Source organism: Gekko japonicus, unplaced genomic scaffold, assembly GCF_001447785.1.
Source record: "Gekko japonicus isolate JY-2015 unplaced genomic scaffold, Gekko_japonicus_V1.1 scaffold291, whole genome shotgun sequence".
Classification (NCBI taxonomy): Eukaryota; Metazoa; Chordata; class Lepidosauria; order Squamata; family Gekkonidae; genus Gekko; species Gekko japonicus.
The window spans coordinates 990,377-1,004,715 of NW_015175978.1; the positions used below are offsets into that span (position 1 = coordinate 990,377).

General features: G+C 51.8%; 1 protein-coding gene across 1 annotated transcript in view; it reads left to right on the forward strand.

The window, feature by feature from the left end:
* DNMT3B (DNA (cytosine-5-)-methyltransferase 3 beta) overlaps positions 1-14,339 on the forward strand; it is a 45,156-nt gene that overhangs the window by 15,484 nt on the left and 15,333 nt on the right. Inside the window, exons 8-13 of the mRNA XM_015426174.1 lie at positions 3,830-3,958; positions 6,120-6,164; positions 9,764-9,843; positions 10,964-11,076; positions 11,188-11,371; positions 12,048-12,132. Coding sequence (XP_015281660.1) covers positions 3,830-3,958; positions 6,120-6,164; positions 9,764-9,843; positions 10,964-11,076; positions 11,188-11,371; positions 12,048-12,132 — 636 coding nt within the window. The remainder of the gene's footprint in view (positions 1-3,829; positions 3,959-6,119; positions 6,165-9,763; positions 9,844-10,963; positions 11,077-11,187; positions 11,372-12,047; positions 12,133-14,339) is intronic.

The window sequence follows — 14,339 nt, forward strand, 5'->3', positions numbered from 1 at the left end:
CCCCAACTGGGTTTTACTGTGTGAACTGGGAGAATCCGGTTGGAAAGTGCATTGAAAGTGGACCGGAAGTGGGTTATTGAGTGTGTGTGATCACAGCCCAAGATCTGTCTTGAGAGGATTACTTGGTTTGTTTCTTGATGGGCCTGTAGGTGGCAGCAGAGGACAGCCAAAAAGCCGCTCGTGCAGAAATGTATGGATGGGATTTGTAGGGTATTACTGGCTTGCCAACCTGCAGGGGAGGCCTGGGGGATCTCTTGGAATTACAACCGAGCTACAGACACGGGGGTCAGTTCTCTTGGAGAAGATGGCTGCTTTGGACTAGGGACTCTAGGAGGTCTTTTCCCTCCGCACCCCTACAACCCTGCACAGAAGTATCCCAGACTCCTGTCCAATGTTCCCTCTAAGCTGTGGAGTCTTGTGAGCAAAAATTCGACTTTGTGAGCTACTGACATTAAAGCGGCGAGCAAGCAGTTTGGCTACTGCATAAATTACTTTGCTCTGGAGCCATCCTTCCTGAGCGAAGGCAAAAATGTGTGAGCTGGAGGCTAAAGAACGGTGAGCTGGCTCACACTAACTCAGCTTAGAGGGAACACTGCTCCTGTCCTGCGTGGGCCATGCTGACGGCAGCCTCCGAAATTGTCTTTCTATAATTATTGCCATAATTGAGTGCAATTGAGAAAATTCTGTCCCTCTATTTTTACCTTTTAAAATATAGAACCCTACACATCCCATTTTCTTCCCAACTGCCTTTGGGACCGAGAATTGGATCCATTTGCTCCGGCCAAAAGAGTGAACATTTAAAACCTCCCTAATCAGGAAACTTTAGCAGCCCAAAAAGAAAATGAGAAATTACTTTCCCCTTCCCAAACCTAAATGGGCAGGAATCACAGCAAATGTAACTTGTATTTTAAAATGGAAGCTCCTAAGCGCAGGGGTCGTTTCGTAGAAAAAGAGGTGCAGGACCTCATTAGCATAACTCATTAGCACAACTCATTTGCATATGCAACACCCCCTGACATCATCGGACGTGTATCAGTAGGCAACACCCACTGCTCAGGCTCCTCTGGACTGTTTTGGATTGCTAGCTATTGGGGGCGGGGGGGATGTGCAGATCTGTCCTCGCAGAGGAGGGAGAGCTTGTACCTGAATAAAACCTGGTCTTAAAGGTGCCACTGGACTGTTTTGGACCGGGGAGCTGGGGGGAGGGGCTCTGCAACGTACCTGGTTGCTTCTTGCTCTGACTGAGGGCTGCTGGGAGCAGGGGGTGGGGCTTGTTGCATGTGCCCGCCCCCTGGGCTCTACTGCCGGAGCTCCGCTCCTGTGCACTCCTGCAGGAAACGACCCCTGCCTAAGCGTCATTCTTTCTGTAAATTCCCAATAATCCACAGGGATACGCTTGAGAGCACCAGTTGCCCAAGCGGAGGGAAGTGCCAGCCCTCTGGTTTCTCTTTGCACGTTGACACCCTTTGGATTTTCCTCCGCTGCCTGGTGTGTGTCTGTAGAACATGGTTGCCAACTCTGGCTTTGGAAATTCCTGGGGATTTGGGTCAGTGGCGCCTGGGGAGGACAAAGTTTCGGGTGGGGGTGGGGTTACAAGGCCCTAGAGCCCGCCCTCTGAAGCTGCCATTTTCTCCAGAGGAAATGATCTCCGTAGTCTGGAGGTCCCCCACCTGGAGGTTGGGCAAGCTTGTATGTGTAGAGAAAGCCAGTTTGGTGTAGCGGATAAGAGCGCGGACTCTAATCTGGGAGACCCGGCTTTGATTCCCCACTCCTCCACGTGCAGCTGCTGGTGTGACCTTGGGTCAGTCACAAGTTCTTCCAGCGCTGGTTCTCTCAAGGGCAGTCCTCGAGAGAGCTCTCTCAGCCCCACCTGCCTCACAGGGTGTCTGTTGTGGGGAAGGGAAGGGAAAGGAGACTTTAACCTGCTCTGAGACTCCTTTGGGTAGTGAAGGGCGGGGTATAAATCCAATCTCCTCCTCCTCCTCCTCCTCCTCCTCCTCCGCTTCCGACGCCAGGCCTGCTTCCGCCCTCTGACCTCAGGCAGGTTTCCTTCCTTCCCCATCGGGATGGCTGGGGCCGCTTTCTAACCTTTCCTGTTCGCTTCCTTCCCCTCCCCTTTTCTGAGTTCATAAGAAGACTGAAGCTGATGAGACCAAAGTTTCCCTCCTTGAATTTTTTTCATTCCTGCCTGCCAGGGCTTCACATCTAGGGAGGTGGTGAGCTCCCCCTCCCTGGCTGTCTTAGTGGAGGAGGAGGAGGAGATTGGATTTATACCCCGCCCTTCACTACCCAAAGGTGTCTCAGAGCGGCTCACAAACTCCTTTCCCTTCCCCTCCCCACCACAGACACCCTGTGAGGTAGGTGGGGCTGAGAGAGCTCTGACAGAAACGGCTTTTTCAAGGACAGCTCTTATCAGAACTGTGGCTTGCCCAAGGTCATCCAGCCAGGTGCAAGTGGAGGAGTGGGGAATCAAACCCGGTTCTCCCAGATTAGAGTCCGTGCACTTAACCACTACACCAAACTGGCTCTCCAGTGGCTGGACAAACAAATGCCAGGGATGCTCTAGGCCAGCCACACAGAATAAACGTCAGATGTTGGAGAGCCGAAAGACAGGAACAGATACTACACGCACGTTTTTATTTTAAAATATGCAAGGCCCCGGTCACACGGAGGATTTGCCGCACAAAAGGCACGAATGGCAGGCGGATTTTCGGGGCGCGATCACACCGCAACATCTGGGAAGCGTAGCGCACCCGTGGCCAACCCGTGGCATCCCACCGAAGATGTGCACTAAAAACGTACTGTGGAAAGTGCACTAGTATCCGGAAAATGTGGGGCAGGGGCGGGCATCTGATCGCGGGAGCGTTAGTATCCCGTGGCATCTGCCGCCCGTCCACATCCCGTCGCAAACCGGATGTTTTTAATAAGCGCATGCGCACAAACACATAACTGAAAGTAGTGCTGCTCCGTGGAACTGCGCATGCACACAAACGCGAAACTCTTGCCGCGCCGCTTCTTTGCCACACTCCAACATCGCCATGTGATCACCAGCTAACAGCCTAACCGCGGAGACTCGAGGGACCGTGTGATCGGACTACCGCACTTTATTTTGCTCCGGGGCAAACAGCCTCCCCCCCCCCCGGTTATCTGGCCCGTGTGACCGGGGCCCAAATTTGCTTTTTTAATTAACATTAAATGAGACTGCCAGAAATATATGGGCGTTTTATATATGGGCGTTTGCCCTCTTGTTAGCCACCCTGAGCCCGCTTGCGGGGAGGGCGGGATAAAAATACCTAAATAAATCAAAAACAAAATAATGAGATTTATTTGCCCAATAATATTTGTTTGGTATGAGAGAGAGAAAAAGAGAGAGGTGGAAAGAAAGAATGAACAAGGTGGAAAGAAAGAGAGAGAGAGAAACAAAGAAAGCAAATAGATGGGGGGGGGAGAGGAAAACAAACATGCCTCCCCCCTTTGCTTCCCCAGCTGCCCTACCAGGAGCTGCACAATATTTGTGAAAGAGTCCTGAGCCGCAGTTTGGCCACCATTGCCCTAGGTTGGTCCTGCATTGAGCTGGGGGTTGGACTAGGTGGCCTCTAGGGACCCTTCCAACTCTATGGTTCTGTGATCCCTAGGTCAACCCAGGGTGACGGGAACTTTCGCAAGCCTGGTGTGGAGGCTACTGTCCCTTGCCTCCCAGGAAGTGAAAGAGGTCATTTCTGAAGAGGACTTGGTGGGGGAAGAAGTCTCCCCTCCCCCTCCGGTCCCCCTGAGCCTGCCTCTCAATGGGCCGGGTGCCTGAGCAACGCTGCTTTCCCTTCCCTTGCAGAGAACGGAGCCATCCACAGGAGCGCCGTGGAAGAGGCTGCCCCCCGGGAGCCTGCGCCCCCCGCCAAGCGTCTGAAGACCACCGTTTGCAACGGCAGCAAAGAGCCCGTCGAGGAGCGCCAGAGCCGAGGTAAGGGGGGAAGAGGGGCTTCCGGGGCCCAATTTGCTGTTCGGCAGAACGGTGTGCTCGGGGCTTGGCCTGGGTGGCTTTGATGGCTCCCCGATGGAACCTGGGAAGGGAAGGCGGAGCTGCTTCGGCACAGGCTATGCAGAGGCAGGCAAGGGCAAGCCACCTTTGAGCATCTCTTTCCTTGACCTGGACAGCTCAGGCTAGCCCAGGTTCACCAGATCTCAGGAAGCTAAGCAGGGTCGTTTCTGGTTAGTCCTTGGATGGGAGACCACCAAGGAAGACCACAGTTGCCACGCAGAGGCAGGCAAGGGCAAGCCACCTTTGAGCATCTCTTTCCTTGACCTGGACAGCTCAGGCTAGCCCAAAGTTGCCAGATCTTGGAAGCTAAGCAGGATCAGTCCTGGTTATTTTTATATTCACTTTATATTCATATTTATGTCTGCATTGCTTTATCTCTGTATTAACCTGTGTCTTAAAATTCTTACGTAAGCTGCCCAGTCATGGTAGTAGTAGAAGAAGAAGGGACTGGATTTATACCCCATGGCCCTTCACTACCCAAAGGTGTCTCAGAGCGGCTGACAAACTCCTTTCCCTTCCCCTCCCCACAACAGACACCCCCTGTGAGGTAGGCGGGGCTGAGAGAGCTCTGGCGGAAACGGCTCTTCTTCAAGGACAGCTCTTGTCAGAACTGTGGCTTGCCCAAGGTTATCCAGCCAGGTGCAAGTGGAGGAGTGGGGGAATCAAACCCGGTTCTCCCAGATGAGAGTCTGCGCACTTAACCACGACACCAAACAGGAAGGAAGGAAGGAAGGAAGGAAGGAAGGAAGGAAGGAAGGAAGGAAGGAAGGAAGGAGAAGAAGAGATTGGATTTATACCCCACCCTTCACTACCCAAAGGGAGTCTCAGAGCGGCTCACAAACTCCTTTCCCTCCCCCTCCCCACAACAGACACCCTGTGAGGTAGGCGGGGCTGAGAGAGCTCTGACAGAAACTGCTCTTTTGCAAGAAGGGCTCTTCTCAGAACTACGGCTTGCCCAAGGTCATCCAGCAGGTGCAAGCGGAGGAGTGGGGAATCACGCCCGGTTCTCCCAGATTAGAGTCCGTGCACTTAACCACGACACCAAACTACCTGCTTAGCTTCCAAGATCTGATGAGATCGGGCTAGTCTGCCCATTTGCAATTCATGCCTTCACTTGGGTGGGCCAGGCTAGCCCGATCTCGTCAGATCTCTGAAGCTAAGCAGGATCAGTCCTGGTTAGTACTTGGATGGGAGACCACCAAAGATGTCCAGGGGTTGCCATGCAGAGAGGCAGGCAACGGCCGACGACCTCTGAAGGTCCCGTGTCTTGACTGGGATGGCCCAGGCTAGCCTCATATCACCAGATCTGGGAAGCTGAGCAGGGTCAGCCCTGGTTAGTAGTCCTTGGATAGGAGACCAGCAGGGAAGCGCACGGTTGCTATGCAGAGGCGGGCGATGGCGTTCACCCTCCACCTGTGGCCTGAAATGGGACAAAGCTTTACTGCAGGCTTTCGGACGCTTTGTGATGGGCTGTTGGAGGTGAGAGGTAGCCCCTACCAGTTTGATGTAGTGGTTAGGAGGGCGGACTCTAATCTGGGAGAACTGGGTTTCATTTCCCCACTCCTCCACTTGCACCTGCTGGTGTGACCTTGGGTCAATCACAAGGTCTCTCAGAGCTGTCCTCGAGAGAGAGCTCTCTCGGCCCCACCTGCCTCACAGGGTGTCTGTTGTGGGGAGGGGGAGGGAAAGGAGATTGGAAGCCTCTCTGAGACTCTTTCAGGTAGTGAAGGGCGGGGTATAAATCCAATCTGCTCCTCCTCTTCTCCTTCTCCTTCTTTTCTCCTCCTCCTCCTCCTCTTCTTCTTTTCTCCTCCTCCTTCTCCTCCGTCTCCTTTTCTCCTCCTCCTCCTCTTGTTCTTTTCTTCTCCCCCTCCTTCTCCTGTTCTTTTCTCCTCCTCTTCTTTTCTCTTCCTCCTCCTCTTCTTGTTTTCTCTTCCTCCTCCTCTTCTTCTTCTTTTCTTCTCCTCCTCCTCCTCTTTTCCTCCTCCTCCTTTTCTTCTTCTACAAGCCAGCTGGCCTCTGGATCTTCCCCAGGGAGTCGGGGCTTCACTGACACCCTCTTCTGTTTTCATTTCCTTTCCAGAGCGGATGGTCTCTGCAGTCAGGAGCCTCAACAAGAGCCTGGAAGGTAATGCTTTCCCGCCACACCCCGAAAACGCTCATAGATTAAAGGGAAACATTCATTCCCCCCACCGTGACCCCTGCTCTGTCCTTAAAAAGGTAAAGGTTCCCTTGCTCGAAAGCCAGTCGAGTCCAACTCTAGGGTTGCGGTGCTCATCTCCGTTTCCAAGCCGAAGAGCCAGCGCTGTCCGAAGACGTTTCCGTGGTCATGTGGCCGGCATGACTAAAGCTTTGTCCCTATGCGGGAGCACATCCAGCCGGTGCTGAAGGCGCTGCACTGGCTGCCAATAGTGTTCCGGATACGCTTCAAGGTGCTGGTTATGACCTTTAAAGCCCTTTATGGTCTGGGACCTGCCTACCTGCGGGACCGCCTTTCCCCGCACGTTCCCCCGAGAGCACTGCAATCCGGGTTACAGGATCGATTAGTCCCCCCTGGCCCTAGGGACGCCAAATTAACATCTACGAGATCTAGGGCGTTCTCTGTCATAGCACCAATGTTATGGAATCAGCTCCCCCAGGAGATCCGCGCCCTCCGGGATCTTAGTCAGTTCCGGAGGGCGGTGAAAACGGAGTTGTTCCGCCAGGCATTCAACGATTAGATTGAATGAGCCAGTGTTTATAGTCGCCATCTTGTGAATCTTATATTGTGTATTTAAAATGTTGGAATATTGTGATTTTAATGTATTGTATGTTTTTACAGGTATTGTTTTATTGTTTTATTGTTGTAAGCCGCCCTGAGCTGCTTCGGCGGGAGGGCGGGATAGAAATTAAATAAATAATAATAATAATAATAACTCCAAGGCGCACGGAACGCTGTTACTTTAGAGCTGCTTTATTCCAGAGTCAGAACTGTGATCTGTCTAGCTCAGCCCGGTGTCCTCTGACACAGTCCCCCCAGCAGAGAAAGGCTCCTCATGGGATCCTCGAAGAGGAGAGATGCCAGGATGGAACCTGCATGCATGCATGCATGCATGCATGCATGAATGAATGATGTTGATTTGCGGTCAAAGACCATTTATCAAAATAATACATGTTCGTTAGATACAAGCAAATTAGCTTTTCAGCGCCAGAAATAGACACATAACCTTAAAACCATTAATGAAATGATTTACTACAATAAATTAATATAATAAAATGATTTAATATAATAAATTAATATAATAAAAAAGTTTAACAGTCCATTATATCAAAACAATTCTAAGATGTTTAAAACTAACCTGCTTATGAGTCGTGCAAAAGGTAAATGAGGGTTATACTCGATCTACTTCTTATTGGTGAAATCTTACCCGTTGCCAGCAGGATTTTGCTATTTGGCTGGAGATCTGCTGATTTTCCTCTGCCAAAAGTCTCTCTAGATCAGCACTGTCTGCGTCAAGTGCTGGTCTGTCCAAGAGAGGGGCGATAAGCTTATCCCTATAAACCTGAAGAAAAGGACAGTGGAAGAACATGTGGAACATCGATTCCACTTCTCCCGCAGAGCATGGGCAGCACCTGTCTTTGTATGGTATCTTTCTGTATTTTCCCTCTAAAACCTTAGAGGGAATAGGCGCACAACGAGCCAGGGTAAGAGCTCTTCTATAGGGAGGCACATCCAGATAAATCAGGTCTTTAGCCATTTTCATTACATATCTGGAGTCATTATGGACCAGAAAAGAAGGACCTCGGTTTAAAGCCCCTTGGCGCTCTAGATCACAAATCCTTTGTTTAATTATGCCTATATGCTGTTTTGCGCAGGGGTAGAAAAAGCCCAGCAGGAACTCATTTGCATAACAGACCACACCCAACAGCAGAAACTCATCAGCATAGTAGGTCACACCCCTGACAGCACAGCACATTAGCATATTAGGCCACACCCTCATTCCACCAGAAGTGTGGTCATCCAGCCTCGCCCACCTTTTTGCTTCTTATTCTGTTTACCTTGTTTGTTGTCAAAACCCAGGGCTATTTTTGTAGCAGGAACTCCTTTGCATGTTAGGCCACACACCCCTAATGTAGCCAATCCTAATGAGTTTCTGCTGTTGGGTGTGGCCTATTATGCTAATGAGTTCCGGCTGGGCATGGCCAACTCAGGAGCCAGCTGGAACTCCGTTCCTGTGCGTTCCTGCCCCAAAATAGCCCTGGTTTTGCACCAATAAATCCTCAGGTGCGAGTCCCATTTTTTGTAAATTAGTTTGGGTCATTTGAATCCACCTTGGCTGATCGTAATCTCTGTTTATTGGGGGGGGGAGTCCTTTTGGATTTGAGTTAATTTTGAGCCATTGATCTGCAGAGGATAACAATACTCTGGTTTCTGTTCTCATTAGACCAGTTTCTAGGCGTAGGAGGGCGGAACCTGTAAAACCTTACACTATTTGCCCTTCCTGAAAAAACAAGTCTCCTTCTGTCATCCAGTGCTCCCTCTTAGCTGAGTTAGTGTGAGCTAGCTCACAGCTTTTTTAGCCTCCGGCTCACACCCTTTTGTCTTAGCTCAGGAAGGGATGGCCCCAGAGCAAACTGATTTATGCAGCAGCCGAATTGCTCACTCCCAACTTTAGCTCACAAAGTAGAATTTTTGCTCACAAGACTCCACGGCTTAGAGCAGCGATGGCGAACCTTTTAGAGACCTGAGTGCCCAAACTGCGACCCAAAACCCACTTATTTATCGCAAAGTGCCAAAACGGCAATTTAACCTGAATACTGAGGTTTTACTTTAGAAAAAACAAGTCATACATTAACTTAAGATGATCCAAACAAAGTAAGGAAAGCAATCCGAAATGCTTTCATATACTTAAAATTATTTGGCAGAGAATTCGACACTTTAATGATGGTCTGGGCCTGCCTGGGCCGATGGCACGCGTGCCCACAGAGAGGGCTCTGAGTGCCACCAATGGCACCCGTGCCATAGGTTCGCCACCAGTGGCTTAGAGGGAGCATCTTGTTGTGTATGCCAGGTAGTGGTGTGCAAAAAAGAAAAGAAAAGACAAGAAAGAAAATTCGGACAGATTCGGCTGAATCGGGCAGAATCAATTTTGGCTGGCAGAAAGAAGCCCGCATGTCAATTTCGGGAGTAGAAGATTGGGGAGTCTTTCAGCCAGCCGAATGTCAATTTCGGCCCCATTATATCCTACTTTCCCCCACCATAGAGAACAGTGGAGGCGATGGGGGCAACCTGTTTGGGGGGCCCGTAGAACTGGACCCCCTGGTCCAATGTTCTTGAAACCTGGTGGGTACCTTGGAGAGAGGCTCCAGCAGCTACCCTGTGAGTTTGGAGCCTCTCCCTCAAACCCCCTCCCCTCCAGCCCCCAGAATATACCCTATGTTTTCGCCATTGACTTCAATGGCCCATAGGATGTAATGGGCGGCAATTCAGCGGCAAGCTGATTCAGATCAGAGAATCTGAATCGGCCTGCAGCAGCCCGAAAGGGGCCTGAATGGGCCATTTTCGGGGGTGCATTTGGCTCAGATGAACCGAACGCACATCCCTAATCCCAGGAATGCAAAAATGCCAGAGGACATCCACAACCATGGTGCACCTGCGTAGCTCTCGACCCCACGTTAGGTGTAGCTTGCGTAAGAAATTACTGTATGAAATCGGCTGACCCGCTGGTTTGTTGATTGCTTGCACAGACAGCTGCTTGTCGTGTGGGAAGAAAAACACTGTGACCTTCCACCCGTTGTTCGAAGGAGGTCTCTGCCGGACCTGCCAGGTGAGTGGCTCAGGCGCCCGGGATTCCATTGGTTTGATTGATTTAATTAGCTTAAGTATAACCTGCCTTTTAGCTTATTTATAGCCTGGTAGCAGCTCTATTAGCGGAGACTGGCCCAATCTTGTTAGATCTTGGAAGCTAAGCAGGGTCAGTCCTGGATAGTCCTTGGATGAGAGACCCCCAAGGAAGTCCAGGGTTGCCACGCAGAGGCAGGCAAGGGCAGACCACCTTTGCTTCTCTCTCGTCCTGGCCTGGATGGCCCAGGCTAGCTTGATCTCATCAGATCTCAGAAAAGCTAAGCAGGGTCGGCCCTGATTAGTACTTGGATGGGAGACCACCAAGGAAGTCCAGGGTTGCTACGCAGAGGCAGGCGAAGGCCAATCACCTCTGAATGTCTCTTGTCCTGACCTGGATGGCCCAGGCTAGCCTGATCTCATCAGATCACAGAAGCTAAGCAGGGTCGGTCCCAGTTAGTACTTGGATAGGAGACCACCAAGGAAGTCCAGGGGTTGCCATGCAGAGGCAGGCAAGGGCAAACCACCTCTAAGCATCTCTTGCCTTGACCCAGACAGCTCAGGCTAGCCCAAAGTCGCCAAATCTCAGGAAGCTAAGCAGGGTTCGCTTTGGTTAGTACTTGGATAGGAGACCACCAAGGAAGTCCAGGGGTTGCCATGCAGAGGCAGGCAAGGGCAAACCACCTCTAAGCATCTCTTGCCTTGACCCAGACAGCTCAGGCTAGCCCAAATTTGACAGATCTTGGAAGCTAAGCAGGGTTGGCTTTGGTTGGTCCTTGGATCAGAGACCACCAAGGAAGTCCAGGGTTGCTACGCAGAGGCAGGCAGTGACAAACCACCTCTGAACGTCTCTTGCTTTGACCCGGACAGCTCAGGCTAGCCCAAAGTCACCAAATCTCAGGAAGCTAAGCAGGGTTGGTTTTGGTTAGTCCTTGGATGGGAGACCACCAAGGAAGTCCAGGGTTGCCACACAGGCAGGCCACGGAGAACCACCTCTGAAACGCCTCTTGCTTTGAAAACCCCAAGGTCCTGTGGTCGCCATGGGTCGACTGTGACTTGCTTCCCAGGCAATCCTTTCCCCCATCCTCCTGTGTCCCTCCTTGCAGGATCGGTTCCTGGAGCTTTTCTACATGTACGACGAGGACGGGTACCAGACCTACTGTGCCATCTGCTGCGAAGGGAGTGAGCTGCTGTTGTGTAGCAATGCCAGTTGCTTTCGGTGGGTGGCTCTTTCCTACCCGGGGGCACACCCTGTCCTCTGCTCCCTTGGGTCGGCCGCTGCCTGCTTCCCAGCCGGCATTCAGAGCTCTCTCTCTCTCGCCCGTCGCAGGTGCTTCTGTGTGGATTGCCTGGAAGCCCTGGTGGGGCCGGGCTCCTCCGCCGCGGCCAAGGAGCAGGAGCCCTGGAGCTGCTACATGTGCCAACCGCAGAAGAGGCACGGCGTCCTGCAGCGGCGACACGACTGGAACATGCGCCTGAACGAATTCTTCACCAGCGACCAGGAGCAGGAATACGTAAGGGGGGGGGGGAGTGTGGGAGCCAGAAATACTGCGCGACTGCCAGGTGGAGGAGCACCGTTTGCCCAGGCCGAGGAGCGGTCGATGGGCTGCCTTAGAGGATGACAGTGACATATAAAGGATTGGAATAATAAGGGCCATGGCTCAGTGGAAGAGTCTCTGCTTTAGAAGAAGAGGAAGAGACTGTAAAGCCAGTTTGGTGTAGTGGTTAGGAATGCGGATTCTAATCTGGGAGCACCGGGTTTGATCCCCCACGCCTCCGCATGCAGCTGCTGGTGTGACCTTGGGCCAGTCACAAGTTCTCTCAGAGCTGTTCTCTCAGAAGCAGTTCTCAAAAGAGCTCTCTCAGCCACGCCTTCCTCACAGGGTGTCTGTTGCGGGGAGGGGAAGGGAAAGGAGATTGTCAGCCGCTCTGAGACACCTTTCGGTAGTGAAGGGCCATGGGGTATAAACCCAATCCCTTATCTTCTTCTTCTGATTAGTACAGCCAGCACACCTGAGTTGCATCCTGTACAAATTATGTAGGCTGGGCTTACCAGTGGTTTGGGACCACAGTCCTTCAGCAGTGCTCTGACGTGCCACGCTGTGGGCCGCTGACCCGTGCCTGTGGCCATGGCGGGATGGCTAGCGGGGGACTTTTCTCACTGCCCTCTCTGTCCGTTTCTCTCGGCAGGAGCCACCCAAAATCTACCCGGCCATTCCGGCGGCCAAGAGGAGGCCGATCAGGGTGCTGTCTCTCTTCGACGGCATCGCAACGGGTAAGGCCCCCTCGACGGCCGAACGGGCCAAACGCAGTGTTCCCTCTAAGCTGAGTGAGTGCGAGCTAGCTCACAGTTTTTTAGCCTCCAGCTGACACATGTTTGTCTGAGCTCAGGAAGGAGGGCTCCACAGCAAACTTATTTACACAGTAGCCAAATGGCCCGCTCACCACTTTAATGCCAGGAGCTCACAAAGTAGAATTTTGCTCACAGGACTCCACAGTTTACAGGGAGCATTAGTGTGACGTCAAGGTGGCGATTAGTGCTCTGGGGGGAGGGGCCTTCTGAGGACTATCAGTGATAATTGGAATGCAAAGGGGGGGGTTGGCACGATGGTCTGGTTGCTGGGTTCAGACGGGTCTGTCCCACCATGAGCCACCAGTCCCTTCCACCATTCGAGCCCCGTTTTTCCTTTACAGGGGCCTTCGCCTGGCCCCTGTAAGCCGCCCTGAGCCCACGGGGAGGTCGGGGCATAAACACGAAATAAATAAATAAATAAATAAATAAATAAATAAATAAATAAAGAAAGTCTGTTTCCGGCATTTAAGCTGGGACCCCTGCCCTGACATTGATGGCCCACTGATCTTTTTTCTTTTTTGGCCCCCCAAAGGGGATTACATTTTTATAAACACTACATACTGTAACAGAAATAGGGTAGGGGACTACACTAGGGACAAAGTAAGGGAAAGGTAAAGGTTCCCTTGCTCGAAAGCCAGTCGAATCCGACTCTAGGGTTGCGGTGCTCATCTCCGTTTCAAAGCCGAAGAGCCAGCGCTGTCTGAAGACTGTTTCCGTAGTCATGTGGCCGGCATGGCCGGCATGACCAAGGCGCATGGAACGCTGTTACCTTCCCACCGAAGTGGTCCCTATTTATCTACTTGCCATTTCTTGCTTTCGAACTGCTAGGTTGGCAGGAGCTGGAACTAGAGACGGGAGCTCACTCCGTCATGCGGCACACTCGGGTCTCAAACTGCTGAACGACTGACCTTCCACAGCCTGCAGTTCAGCGTCTTAACCACTTGAGCCACCGCAGCTCCTAGGGACAAAGTAAAGATACCCACTAATACCTAAAAACCCAAGAGAGGAGATCTTCTAATCAGCTTATACAAAACATCAAGTCTTCATCCCGCTAGCCCCTTTACAAACTTAGTCAAGAAATACCCCCAAGCATCAAATTTTAAACTTTTTTCAAAGGCACAACTCAGAGTCCTTCAGCCTTCACTTCTCCTTGCCCCGTCTCTTCTGCAACTTATAAGGACTTTTAGGAGCTGCTGCACCTTTCTCAGAAAGAGAGTCCTTCCCGGAAGCTGGCCCAGTGATCTTGTCAGATCTCGGAAGCTAAGCAGGGTCGGTCCCGGTTAGCAATTGGGTGGGAGACCACCAAGGAAGGCCAGGGTTGCTACGCAGAGGCAGGCCACGGCAGACCAGCTCTGAATGTCTCTTGCCTTGATAAGCCCGTGAGGGGTTGCCATAAGTCAGCTATAGCTCGATGGCACTTTCTATCACCACCAAAAAGCAGAAGATGAACACAGGAAGCTGCCTTCTACTGAATCGGACCCTTGGTCCATCAAACTCAAGTTTTGAGTACTCAGACTGGCAGCTGCTCTCCAGGGTCTCAGGCAGAGGTCTTTCACACCACCTCCTACCTGGCCCTTTTAACTGGAGATGCTGGGGATTGAACCTGGGACCTCCTGCACGCCAAGCAGAGGCTCTGCCAGTGAGCCACGGCCCCTCTTTACAGCTCTCCAGGGCCTTGGGTTGACGTCTTTCACATCACCTCCTACCTGGCCTTTTTAACTGGAGATCTGGGGATTGAACCTGGGACCTTCTGCATGCCAAGCAGATGGCTCTGCTCACTAGCCACAGCCCCTCCCCTCATCACAGAGTGTCTCGACAAAATGGGACATTCAATAAATAATGAAATGCGATTTGGGTCTTAGAATGAACCAGAAGTCTACTAGTAAACAGAAGTGAAGCAAAGCCCAAATATTAACATGACACATTAAATTTATGCAAGACTAGTAAGGAAAGCCCGTCGTGGCGGTAGACGACGGGCCCTAGATAGGAAGGAAGGGCGAGTGGAAGGGAGGAATGGAGAAGAGGAGGTAGAGAGAGAGAGACAGAGGTAGATAGGGGGGAAAGAGAGAAAAGGGGTGGAGACAGAGTGGGGTTAGTGGTAGTAATTTGGAAAGAAAGGAAGGGAGAAA